The sequence below is a fragment of the Stegastes partitus genome, unplaced genomic scaffold (assembly GCF_000690725.1).
Source record: "Stegastes partitus isolate 25-593 unplaced genomic scaffold, Stegastes_partitus-1.0.2 Scaffold0, whole genome shotgun sequence".
Lineage (NCBI taxonomy): Eukaryota > Metazoa > Chordata > Actinopteri > Pomacentridae > Stegastes > Stegastes partitus.
Window position 1 is genome coordinate 3128959 of NW_007577731.1, and position 13353 is coordinate 3142311.

The window sequence follows — 13353 nt, forward strand, 5'->3', positions numbered from 1 at the left end:
ATTCTGGAGTGAGTGAACGAACATCAGGAGCACAGGACGACAGCCAATTGCCATTTACTGCTTTGTACCGGGTTGCATTATAAATGAAATGTTTGATATTTATTATGTATTTTTAGTGTTTTGTAAATTGTAGTTTTTATTTTTACCCTGGGACCTCAGGAAGACTAGCAACCACTTTGTGGGAGCTAATTGTGATCCTAATAAAGAATCAAGAATCAAGAATTGCCACTTTTATTGATCCTGAAGCACGAATTTGGTGATCACTTTGGACCTATTGATTATCTCATCCATATTGTATTGATCTGAGCTACTTCACAAAAAACACTACGGTTCCAACTCCAGTGTTTTGAACAGTTGGAGTTTATTATTGCCAGGATTTACATGAACCACCAACAAAATACACTGTAGTCATAATCTACATCAGCATCTTTAAATGACCAATTTATGTGATTTAGAAGAAAAAAAAGTCACCTTTTTGTCTGTGCAGGCGTTACACGGTGTCCACGCCGACCAGCTCCCCAGCCTGCAGTTGATCGGTATCGGTCTGTTCACAGCTCTGGCCCTCCTCATCGCAGCCCCACTGGCCCACAAAATATTATTATCATCCCAGTTCCACCTCTGATTCCCACAGTGCATGGCAATGTATATTAAATCTAAGCTATCAAGATGTTATCAAGTGAAGGTAATAGATAGTGAAGCGAGGAGTACTCCACCTGTTATCAGCAGTTGTCCGTGGCTCCTGGGACGCATTCACATTGGTGCTAAAATTGATAAACAGATGCAGTGTGCATAAACCCAGGAATACATAATTTAATATCCCCATACTGAAAAAGAAGTAGCTGGTCCTAAATACTCAAATGCCACATCACAAAACAACTGTTGTAATCCTGAGGGGGACTTCTGCCGCCGCAGTGTGCTGAGCAAACACAGTGAATGATTGATAAAGAGTAAACACATGATCTTACAACAGCTGGGAAAGTTTTTTTTTTTGTTTTTTTTTTAATGATCTATAACCCCTATGTCTCATCTTTAAACAGTCCAATCCAAGTTGAACATGGTGTCCACATATAAACAACACTGACTGTGACAAAAACACCAAAAAGACACATTTACCTTCCTACAGTGTTTGCAGGGTGATGATCCTCCTAACATTTCATTTCCTGGATTCTGGTGATTTTTTATGCACCAGTTTGTGTTTTCTCTGCACTGATTTATAGTGAAAGCATCCTTTTTAGGGTTTTTTTTTTATTTTTATTTTTTTAAGGAAAACAAAAAATTCACTGCCCAGGTGATTACTCAAAAAAGAATGTAATGTCATGCAGCAAGGCTTTCAGAGAATCTGTGTTCCTCTAAAATACGTATTCTCCTGCAGATTTATTTTATTTTATTTTTTTAACATACTGTGATCCCTGCTAAGTGAACACACATACAGGCGTGATTTACTCTTCTGTCCTTTTTGTGTCTTTTGAGAAGCAACCTCTTCAAATCTACATGTGGCACCCTTTACGTCAATTACAAATTCATTCATTTTATTCTGATTCGCTGAAGAAATCAACGTAACCGCGCACGTAGGTCGCGCGCAGCACGCAGGCGCGTCACACAGCGGGGCTTTCAAATTGTTTGCGTTAGCATCATCCGTGATTAGCATAAACGGGTCGGCGGATTTATATCATGGTGAAGTTATCAAAGAAAAGTGTCGGAGTTTGAGCCGCTTTCCAAATGTTCAGGCCTGAACAGTGATGAAGAAAACGAGCTACAATGGAAGAGGTAAAGTTAAGCGTTTAATGAGCAACTTTAGTTAGCTAAAGGGCTGTTTGTGAAGCTAAATTTAGCCGTAATACAACTCCCTGTGCTAGCTAAGAAACGGATACACTGCTTCTGACTTGTTCTGAGTTATTTAAATGTATGTTTATTTATCCCATTTGATAGCACACTAATAGCTAAAGGTTTTTTGTGATGGTCACAGCATTGCCAAGTTTTCTTACCTTGTTTTGAGCGACTTTTTTGTTATCTTTCAGCAGTTCATAGCATGTTCTGAGGAGTATTGCTCAGTCTGATATTAATTTCCTATTTGAATCATTTAATCTAAAAAACATCGAAACTATGTAAAAGACTCATTACAAGTCCTGAGCTGACTCCATCTGTGTTTTTTCCAAACTCCAAACATATTCAGCTTATATTCTTTCATTAGAGGACAGATCAAACCAGCAAATATTCACATTTAAGAATGATCTATGGTATTGGAAGAAATGGCTTTGGGATATTTTGTTTCTGTGCCATAAATGATGCAGCAAGAAAAAAAAATACAGGCAGTTTCACCAGCTTACTTGAACAACTCTACTTGGAAAGAATAAATCATTTGAAAAAGATTGGGGTAAATTTGTACCTGAAAATAAAAAGAAGCTGGAAGAAGCCATTTGGAGCTTTAAGCCCTGACAAAGGCATCCAACATAGTTTTTAGTTTTGGATGACATTCGGATGTGGCTTTGCAGTTATCACACGGAGCTTTGGGGTTTTGATTTAAATGGTCAAAGAAACTTGTTCTGTTGCCTCCTGTGGTGGCAACAACGGCAAGATGATGCTGACAGAGCAGCGGATCCAGAGCACCAGAGTTCCTTTGTTTAGCTGAAATATTTCCATACAACTGACATTTCTTTTTTTTCTTTCTTTTTTCCTTTTCAGTGTTTCTCTCGTGTTAATCACTAATTTTTCTGCATGTCAACAAACTCCATGTCTTGTAAATAATGTAAGGAATCAAAGTAATTCATATTGAATAAGACAGACTTCTCCTGTAGGTGTACAAATTTCCTCTTTGCATGAAGCAGCAAAAAATAAGCATCACATAATGTGTTTGAGTTAATTTGCCTTACTTCATGTTGCACTATTTTCAAAGTGTCTAGCACAGATGCTCACATTGTGATGTCAGTGTCGAAATAATATGTTGTGCAGATGTATTTGAGGAGCTGAAAACCACAGAAGCTGCAATCATCTTCATTTTATTGGAAGGAAGGCAGGAATCTTATGTCAAGAGCTTAGTGCTTAGAATGAAAACTTTTGGGATATCTAGATTCCATGGAGTAAGTGAGAAATGCTGTTTAATTTGAGCAAACCCTTAAATTATGTTGTCATTCTTGAGTTGTGGCTCCCTAAACTAACCACTTTAATTACTGTCTGTCAATGTAATAGCCGTCTCTGTTAATAAATTATTAATTGTTCTTTTGTTTCAGGAGGGAGCAATAAACTTCAAAGCACTGAGAGCTAAATTTCAGGAAGAGGCCCTCCTGGCTCAGGCCCAAATCAGTCGTCCAGCTGTTGCTGAAAAACCTAAACACCTTCCGCCACCTGGAGGTCACTGCAGCTCTGTGGTTAGCACCATTAATATTGCTGTAGAAAACAAGACACCAGTGGTTCCCCGTGTCATCTTCAGAGATGGGCTGCGGTCATCTGGAGGAAAGCGACCGGTTTCCTTTCCACCGCAGCCTCTGCAGACCTCTCCTTCATCCCAGCTTCCTAATGGAGACAGCACAGCCAGGCAGTCCCTCAAAGACCGATCTATGCCTTTGGTGCTTCCTGTACTGCCTGTAAAAGATCTGAGGACAGAAGCACCAGCCAAAAAAGAGCACAAACTGGAATCAGATCCAGGGAAAGAAGTCTTGCCACAAACTAAAATCAAGAAGAAGGGTTTGCTGCTTCCTTTCAAGTCAACCAAAGCATCAAAGGTCAGTGCAGAAAATGGAGAGGAGCCAACGTATGCTGATCTGACCATCAGACCGTGTAGTGCTCCCGGTGAGTTGCCCTCAATGGAAAAACAAACCACAGAAGATGAGGTTTCTCTGTATAGTGACCAGTCAACCGCTGAGCACCCCCACTCCAGCCCAGACATCCCAGTCACCCCTCCCTCTGCAGAGAATAGTGGTGACTCTGACAATAAAATTATGAGCACTTTGGAGAGGGCCAAGAAGAAGTTCTCACGCCGACAGATGCTGATCTCTGCCAAGCCCAAGAGTTTGCGTTCCCCTGACTACACCTCCAGAGACAAGACGTTCCTGTCTCCACCAAAAAACATGGACGGCGACCTGCTAATACCCCCACCAGTGTGTCTCCCACACCTGGCTTGTATTTCAGCCAGACCTTTCTTCAAAGCCACCAGTTCTGCACGCAGTAAGTGAATATTTGCAGTATTTTATGTTCACATCAAATCCTCTATTTACTTTTTGTGTAAAATTGTAAGCATTCATGATTATTTAGATGAGGACTGCTAAAGCATTTGCTAAATTGTTTTTCCCCCCAAGAGCCAGCATTGGGTAAGCAGCTTCTCAGAGATGAAACTGAACATCCATTAGTGAAGACTGTTGAACCTCATCCACCGTTTGTTCCACTAAAGAAACATCTAGCTGACCTGAGGACACTGGGGCCACTGCCAGCAAAGCCCCCCAGACCTCCATTAGTTGATCTGAGCCCATACCATGCTCCCACAGTCAGTGGTATGTCAACATGCTTCAGTTTTCGTTTCTTTGCCGTTTCCGTAGCTTTGCTTTATTTCATTTTTTTTTGCATCTCCTCTTTTGTGGCTGCAGTTATTTTGCTTAGGCATCAGTGACTGTGCTTTACCCTCACTGCAGTTTACATTATACTGTTTGCGGTCGGGATGAACATCTGTTCAAATGTTACATTTGCTTTCTTTTTATAGAGGTGTCACCAGGTCCGAGCCAAGCACCAAGTGAAGAGCCAGACTCTGAGCACCCAGTCATCCCCAACCCTGTCCTGGTAGCCCCGGAGTTTCCACACTTTGAGAGTTCAGAGATGGAAGCAGCAGGGGGTGAAGCTGTTGATATTGCTTTGCTAGAACTGGAGGCTTTAGACTTAGCCAGCGCTGAGATTCACACAGCAGTCAACTTTGAGGTCACCGCCGGTGAGGGTCCACAACCTGACTTGTCAGCGTGTAATCCTGCCGAGGCTGGCGTAAGCTCTATCATCCAAGATCTGAACATTGGCAGTCAAAACATAATACCCCCCGATCCAGCCAGCTTCCCTGAACCAATAAACCTGTCAGAGTTCCCAGAGCTTGCTGTACCAGAGCAGTGGTCCCACAGCGAAGAGGTGCTTGTAGATTCTTTTTCTAAATCTCACTCTGATGAGACTGATCTGGGGGCTGCTGAGTGTCGGTCTGTCCCAGAGGAAAGAGAGCTTAGTGAGCAAGCTACATCCAATGATGGGATTCATACACATCCAAGGTGAGCTTTGAAGAATCATTTTGTCCGTTTTTTTTTTTTTCCCCCCCATAACACCGTACATATGTGAGTTTATACAGCTGGATTCCTTTTCTCCCGTCTAGTGTGTATCAACAAGACGATTACTATGAAACATACGATAATGTGTACGAGGACGTTGAGAGCATTAACAAATTCATCATGAGGCAGAACTCAAGCAAACACAAAGGCAACCTAAAGAGTAAGATTGTTTGATTAATACACATTTATTCTGAATATAAAATCCCTCGCGGACATTTACTTCTTTCCTTTTTAATGACTTCTTACAGATCCGTACGCCGACAACCACCCTATGGTAACGCATTTTATAATCTAATTGACTATATAATCCCCTCAGTGAGTAATAAGAGGACGAATGTGCGATGAATAAGTAATGAGCTTTGACAATCATCTGTACTAAATTAAAAATCATGTGCTTATTTCAAGGAGGAGCCGCAGCAGCAGCAGCAGAACAAATGGGTGCGGAATCCATGGTATGTTGAGGGTTTTTTTGTTTTTTTTCCTCACACATTCAAGACCTGCCTGTGTTCTTTCACTGACATTGATTTTTGCCAGATGGAAGGCAGCCATTGATTTTTCTCTTGCTGTGATAATCAAACTGCAGGGGCGGCGTATCAGGAGAACATGTCCACAATCACATCCACAGGTATGTTTGACATGTCGCTCCTCTCACTGATGGTGCGATTGACAACATGCGCCCGAATCGTCTGTTTTCACAAGCACAATTAGCAGTTTAATTTGTGTTTCAGTAAGATACTTCAGAGCCCGAGCACTGCCGACCATAAAGAGCAGAGGAAGAGGGAGAAGCAGCGACTGGAGAAGGAGAAAAAGGAGCAAAAGGAAAGGGAGAAGAAGGAAAACGAAATGAAAAAGAAGTTCAAAGTAAGAAGCGTCGTTTCTTCGATCTGGTGGAGCTGCTTTTTCTTCGGCCTGTTTTTCAAAGGCCTGTATTAGTCAGTTTTCTTTCGGCTTTACTGAGTCATCGATTGACTCATTTGAAAATTCGTTTGGAAATGCTGCTTCTGACGTTGAGTTAAATATCAGCGCTGCTCAGCAGAACGCAGCAAACAACGCACGGCTGTAATCTACAGTCATATCTGTCATTTGGGTGTAGTTTTTAGTTTCTCTGAAGACAATACCGGGCTGCGCTACGTTCTCCCCGTGCAGTGGGTTCTCCAACTTCCTCCCACAGTCCAGAAACATGCTGAGGTTAATTGGTGATTCTAAATTGTCCGTAGGTGTGAATGTGAGTGTGCTTGGTTGTCTGTCTCTATGTGCTGTTCAGGTGAACCTGCCTTCACCCTGAGTCAGCTGGGATAGACTCCAGCCCCCCTGCGACTCTAGTGAGGATTAAGCGGTGTATGGATGGATGGATGGATGGATGAAGACAGTACCTCTCATTGCTAAGATCTGACCCTGCAGGTGACTGGAGAAGAAGAACCCATGTACCATGCCAAGGTGATGGTGGCCAGCAAAGTCCGCAAGAATGACCTGCCTGTGAAGAACGGCGACACGGTCAGCATCATTCGAACCACCAACTGCCCCAAAGGCAAATGGTTGGCTCGGGATGCCAACCACAAATGTGAGTTACACGTTGTTTTATTTTCAAGTACAATTAGGATCTAACTGAGGAAAACCAGAAAGTGATTAGATGTAGAATTACACAAGCGTGTGCTAATTCCATCTGGATTTTGGACCCTCGTGATGTGAAGGTTAGGGGCATTCCTAACAGGAGTGTTCTTCCGTTTCCACGTTTACGCCTTGGTGTCATTAGCTTCGCAGTGTTCTCAGTAACCGCTCTCCCATGGCTGTTGCAGATGGTTATATTTCAGTGATGAACGTGGAGCTGAATATTAAGGAGATGCTGGAGCTCGGCAAGAAGGCTCAAGCAGCCGGACGAGGAGGCAACGTGGACGCAGATACCATCAGCATTGGGAGCAGGTACTGGATAGAATCCTTTGGTTTCTTAATTAAAAACTGATTTTCAGCCACTCCACCCCCCCACAGTCATGATCAGTTTTTCATGCTTCTGTTTTTGCAGATCCTCAAACCACCCCGTTCTAACAAGCAGCTGTAAGTAGCCTCTGCACAAAGACATTAGAATAAAATGGTTGGAGACTGGTTGGTTTTCAGAAAAGCATGCAGTGAAGTGCTTCATATAGAGCGTTTGGACTTGTTGACTGACAGAGTTCAGTTGCACTAAGGTTGGAAACCAGCCCACAGAGCGTCACACGAGCAACACTCCAGTCGTCATCTGCTTTACATTTCTGTGTTATTTTATGATTGAGAAGGAATTCCATTTAAGCCGAGGGTTTTTTTGGCTGCCACTCTGCCAAACATCTATCATCGTCATTGCGCACGCTGGGCCTTAATCACGATAATTTGTTTTTCCGCAGTCACAGATGACAGCGAGGAGTGGGCCTGTGAAGACGAGACCCTCTCACCATCCAATGAAAGCCAGTAAGACGTTTAATCTCCTTCGCTGCGACTCAAAGCCGCTTTTGGAGAAGAGTCACTTCTAAGTAGAACGACAGAAACCGTTGACCACATTAGAGTACATTTAAGTAATTCCCTCTGAGAGATGAAATTGAATTTCTGCGGCACACACGAAATGTAATTAATTCGCTTCTCATCATCCCGTACAGTAGCTTTCCTCAGCAGCCTGCCTCGGTGCCCGACATGTGTGAGTACCTTTTTTATATATTTGGTCCTTTTGAAGTGAAAACAAGAGAACAGAACACGCCGCCCCCCCCATATCCCCTCCAGCCTTCTGGTTTAAAGGGAAATGCTGCCTGTGGTTGTTTAATGTTACACAGGGACATATGGTGCACTGTAACATGGCTTTGATGTGCACTTTTTTTTTAACCGTACAGTTTCCTCACTCCCTCCTTGTTCTGTCTTTGCATAACGAAGCCCGTCTCTCACCTACTTCTGCCCTTCATGTGTTCCCTCTCACAGCATGTGTTCATGTCGCTGCCCAGCACACGCTGAGCGATGCCAACCTGGAAGACCTGCACACGCAGTAAGTTTCAAACACACAGGTGTCAAAGCAGATACTTTGGCTCGCAGCCTTCTCCCACCCATATGTACACAAACATCGCTTCAGATCTCCTCAAGCAGCAGCTTTATGTGATCCGTGTGAATTCTTGTACATTTCGTTGTGTGTTTACTCGTCTAAGACCACGTTAACATGAGCGAGCTGCTGAATAACAAAATGTTAAAGATGAAAGATGAGAAGCCGCCATAGAAATGTTAATGAAACACATCAGACAGCAGGTTTGTGAAGGAAGTGAAGCTATTTTGTGGTGATGTGGGTTTCAGGGTTTGTGTCTGCTATATGATAATAGGAGAGATCAAAGACTGCAGTTAAGACACTGGAGGACAAACAGACAAAAAAATCACTTGTTTTTTTCCTTCATTTATCATCGAGTCCCCAGACAAAGGCAGCAGCAATCTACTTGTTTTTTTAATTTTAATTTGGTTTTTAATCTGCAGCTGATTCTCTTGACGAGTTATTCTTGTGCAAAATGTCAGATATTGTTTAAAACTACAATTATTCTAACTGCAGTAAGATATTAAAAGTGATTATATGTCACTGATGGTCTGATTTTCAATTTACTGACATATATAACAAAAGAAAAAGCAACAAATCAGCAAAATTAAGATTCTGAAAACGGCAAATCTTTGGTGTTTTTTGGTGAAACAGCGAATCAGTCGCTGCTGATAGCGAGCTTTCTGCCTCATTAATCGGCTAAAACTTTTGGTTAAAAAGCTCCGAGTCAGCGTTACCACATTTAACCAGATACTGTCTAGTCAGACGTCTGAACTTAAGAAGCCTAAAAATACTGAAGTGTGAAGTCTGAAGTGAGACATGTTGATTATACACTTAATGACCATAATTAGGTTTATCCTGGGATGGAATTTATGACTCCATTTGGTTTGTATGTAATGCTGCATGTTCAGGTGAAGCCAAAGTCATAAAGTACTAAATTATCTCCACCGGTTCTCTTGAACATCATACCCAACAAACGTCTTTATCTGTATGAAGAGAAGAAAGCTTTTTATTTATTTTAACTGTTTAATCACAGAACTCTGACTCTGGAGCAAAATATAAGTTTAAATGGTTTCAGCCTACTGGGTGTGGAGAGGTGTGGATGGAGAATCTTTACGGTTGCGTTCACCCTTGTTTCCATGGACATGGTGAATACATTTAAATATTTAACTTTATTCAGCTCATTTTCAGGTTGTACTGATCAAATCAAGTTCATTGTCATGTTGCTGTTCATACACAGTAGTACAGGCAAGATGAGAGAGTGTTTCTTCAGGATCCAATAACTTAAAGCATTTTAAATAAAGAAGTGCTCCGGAAACGTTTGCCTGATGGCAACAGTTCAGACAGTTCATGGAGAGGGTGTGAGGAGTCCCTGATGATGTTCAGCGTCCTGCTCCTGCAGCAGCTCTGGAGAAGCCCTTGGATGGAGGGGAGGGAAAGTGCGTTCAGACAGGCTACAACTGATTTCTTTGCCACTGGAGCTATGGTGGATGTTTTAAAGCATCTGGGGGCAACGGCCTGACTGAGGGAGATGTTGAAAATGTCAGTCAGCACATCTGCCAGCTCGTCAGACTCTGAGCACACATCCAGGGATGTTGTCGGGTCCTGTTGCTTTTCGTGGGTTGACCCTGGCTTAGGGTCCTTATAAAAGAGACCAACATATGGGAGGAACAATACATATAATAGCATTTATTCACTTGCATTGTGGAACTTGTCTCCCCTTTTTTGCAGTGACAGTAACACAAACACTGCTGCTGCCTGTTTATGATGTGAGCCTCACCGTCGATTCCCTTCTTTTTTAGACTGTTAATCATTCTCTTGATGCCGAGTTTCTTTTCAGATCAGATTTTTCAGGTTTTTCCTCCTCCCTCGTACTCCTCGTTACGCCGTCTCTATGCTTTCTCCCTACTACAGTCACTGCTGGTTGACAGAGAGGTTTACGTTGATATGTGCTCTATCTTTTAGGGAAGATGATGCATGTAAAGGCAGAACCGGTCCTCTTTGGGCAGAGATGTGAAACATTGCAGCTTGAATAAAACTCATCATTGGATTTGTCCAGAGATGTCTGGAAAAGTGGGGAATTTTGAAACGGAGAACGTGTCTGAACCTGCAGAAAGCTTCGCCTTAATTACAACAAACTGCTGCGAATATATTTTACTTGCTCAGTCACATAGAAATCAAAAAAAAATTGCCAATCTGCCAACATTGGTTTAAGTACTTAAGAACATCTGTGATGCCGTTGTGGGAATCTGGTTCAGCCTGTAAGTGTTCTTGGTGTTCTTGCTGGAACATGTGAAGAGTTTACAAAATAAGAAGATGTCATCAGATAGAGTCAAATGAAATCTCAGACACAAATACTGATCATGCAGGAGGTATTTATGTATCTTAGACTGTGTTGGATTAGAAGTGTTTTCCACCTCCTGTAGGCCGTTGATGAATCCGACTGTTAGTAATGTTGTCTTCGTCCTCCAGGACCAGACATGAAGCCCTGCAGAAGCTGGCCGTCTTCTTTCAGCACAACAAAGACGAACTGGGCGACGCCTCAGACAGCGGAGCAGCAACCCCTACCAAGTATTGTCTTAACCTCAAACATTACTCTGTCAGTCCATTTGTCTTCAGCAGCATTGTTAATAATCTAAAACATGTTTGTATTTCATCCTTTCCGTCCTGTTTAAAGTGCCGAACCACCGGGTAAGTTTTTCCATGACTCCACTGTTGTCACCACATGTGCGTCGCTCACTGATAACGGTGAAGGGTACTTACACATCACTTTGAGGACACTGCCGTCTAAACACTGGTTGGAGACTCATCTGTGATGGAAAATAGCTTGTGAGGAGCGTTTATCTACTTCAAGGACCCCAGAGACGTGATGCTGATGGATATTTTGCAGGGACGTCAGTTCAAAGTTAATGTGACGCTTGTATCTATCTGCTTGTCTTTCTCCAGACTTCTTGTGTGCTGTCGAGGAGCCTCCATATCCGTAAGTGTCGACAGGTTCCTTCTAATCAGCGAGTGACGCTTCACTGTTTGATCTTTATTTGTGTTAGCAGACGACTCGTACGTTTCTTTTTTTCCTGAGATGCGCTCGCACAGTCCTTCAGGTTCTGCAGCATCCTCCTGATGTCCCAGTGTGTGTGTGTGTTTTGTATGACAGCGAACAAGAAGTCGACTTCACAGAGCTGGAGCTGCTTCCTCCTCCTCCGCTGTACGCCGACACCTTCTGATTACCACGTGAGCCGAAGCGGGGGACGTTCCAATAAAACATTGGGAGAGGAAACGCTTCAGAGCTCTGAAACCACGTGTCCAAGAGTGTTTCTGGCTCTCCGGTGCGGAGAACAGAAACCGCCGGATGTGACCGTACTATCATTTTGATCTCACGTTTTGCTTTGTTTACGTTGTTCTCTACACGTCTTGGTTTTTTTTTCTTTTCACTGAGGCCAAAGTGGACACTGCACAGGTTTAATAGTTGCCCAATAGTCAGTTCACTTGTGTTTGCAAAAATGTTCTGTACATTGGGATTTTTTTTTCTTCTGTTTATTAAACATTCGACACTGATTAAAGCTTTCATGGCATTTTCTTTTTTTTTACTGTTCAACAGCAGCAGTGGTATTATGATCCTTTACTGAAGTACCTAAAGTACTTAAAATCCTATTTAAGAAACAGTATTGGTGGCAAATAGAGTATTAAAGTAAAAGGTTTGGTCCCAAATAGTTTTCTAATCAGGGACAGCACATAAATCTGATGGTTGTCAGATGATTAGTGGGAAAGAAATCAGTTTTTCTTTCTTATTTGCCTTTTGGTGCAATGTCTGATGACTTAATAAGATGAAATCATGTGAGAAGTTAAAGTAGTTGTTAACTTTTAGCCCAGCTGTTTGCATAAAATAAAAAAATGGGAAAAATGGTTTAATCTTGTATTTTAAAAGTCTGCTATGATATTGTGTTAAATCTTTATGTAAAAGTAACTGAAGCTGTCGGATAAATGTAGTGGAGTAGAAAAAACAAGACATCCCAGAGTATTTGGCTCCTTTCCATTTGTTTTTCTGAATTTTGTTCACTCATTTCCACATTTTTTTCCAAAGAAACCAGATTGTTTATCATCTTATTCAAAGCAAGACCACCCATTAAAAAAACATCAAGGAGAACAAATCCTGAAGCATGAAAACAGAAACGGACACCTTTCCTTCATGCTCATGTTGCTGAGTTTGCTGTAAAACCTTTTTTTTTCTGTGTTGGATCTGAGCATCCTGCAGCTCACAGAGGTGACTGTGGGAACCAGCCTGTAGGCACTGAACCGGACATATGGCATTAATTGGTCAGGGGAGGAGCCGGAGGAGGGTCTTTTCTCCTGGAGGGCTGCAGCAGGACTCTTAACTGGCCCACAAGGAAGGATGGTTAGTAGATAGAGAGCTGCGATAGTTGGAGGAAACCAGAAGTCTGCGAACAGCGTGGAAACTTTTTAGTGACTTCTCCTCCTCAGGATTCATGCAGCAGAGACACGTCTAGCAGACTGTAAGAGTAGACGCACAACTTTTTTTTTCTTTAAGGAAAGCTAGTTTTGACTCATTATTTTTTGTTACTCGGAGCACATCAAACGTTTTAAATGCAACGCTGTCTGATCTATGAGAAAACGATGGCAGCCGAGACGAGGAACGGCGGGAGTTCGCTGAACAACAATAACTGCAAAGACCACAGCAGGAGGAAGCTGCTGGTCGGAGTGGATCTGTTCTGCCTGTTTTTAGGTAAGAACCCCCACTTTTATCACCTAAAACCATCAAAAGCAAGCATGACTGTACTTTTAGTGAGTTTAACGGTGAATGTGGCTTTTTTTCATGACTTCGCTGTTTCGTTGTAATGTCCCTTTAAGTCACTTTATAGGAGTTTAATTAAACTTTTCTTTCATGCTAGTGCGGTCTTTATCTCCCATGTCGTACACTTTGACTTCACATAGCTTCAGTATATTATCCTGTGTTGTTTGTTTGTCATATTTAACCGTTATGCTTACATTACATCATAATAAAGAGGAACGTAA

General features: G+C 42.2%; 3 protein-coding genes across 4 annotated transcripts in view; 2 read left to right on the plus strand and 1 right to left on the minus strand.

Annotated features, from left to right (window-relative positions):
• c8a (complement component 8, alpha polypeptide) overlaps positions 1-844 on the minus strand; it is a 7014-nt gene extending 6170 nt beyond the window's left edge. The window contains exons 1-2 of the mRNA XM_008294114.1: positions 714-844; positions 472-580 (exon numbers count right to left, since the gene is read on the minus strand). Coding sequence (XP_008292336.1) covers positions 472-580; positions 714-823 — 219 coding nt within the window. The 5' untranslated portion in view covers positions 824-844. The remainder of the gene's footprint in view (positions 1-471; positions 581-713) is intronic.
• A 914-nt stretch (positions 845-1758) lies between these two features.
• On the plus strand, positions 1759-11540 carry LOC103368929 (uncharacterized). The gene is made up of 18 exons (XM_008297516.1): positions 1759-1767; positions 3228-4161; positions 4293-4484; positions 4691-5234; positions 5336-5451; positions 5540-5565; positions 5697-5743; positions 5875-5916; positions 6020-6152; positions 6693-6852; positions 7088-7211; positions 7312-7343; positions 7667-7730; positions 7916-7953; positions 8229-8292; positions 10795-10893; positions 11000-11302; positions 11477-11540. Exons 1-17 carry the CDS (start codon positions 1759-1761, stop codon positions 11136-11138), a joined length of 2763 nt encoding a protein of 920 aa, XP_008295738.1. The 3' UTR covers positions 11139-11302; positions 11477-11540.
• A 1192-nt stretch (positions 11541-12732) lies between these two features.
• The window catches only part of LOC103366454 (lipid phosphate phosphohydrolase 3-like), a 13541-nt gene continuing 12920 nt past the window's right edge, over positions 12733-13353 (plus strand). For both annotated transcript variants that reach the window (XM_008294309.1, XM_008294229.1), the window contains exon 1: positions 12733-13063. In XM_008294309.1, the coding sequence (XP_008292531.1) occupies positions 12925-13063 (139 nt within the window). In that variant the 5' untranslated portion in view covers positions 12733-12924. The remainder of the gene's footprint in view (positions 13064-13353) is intronic.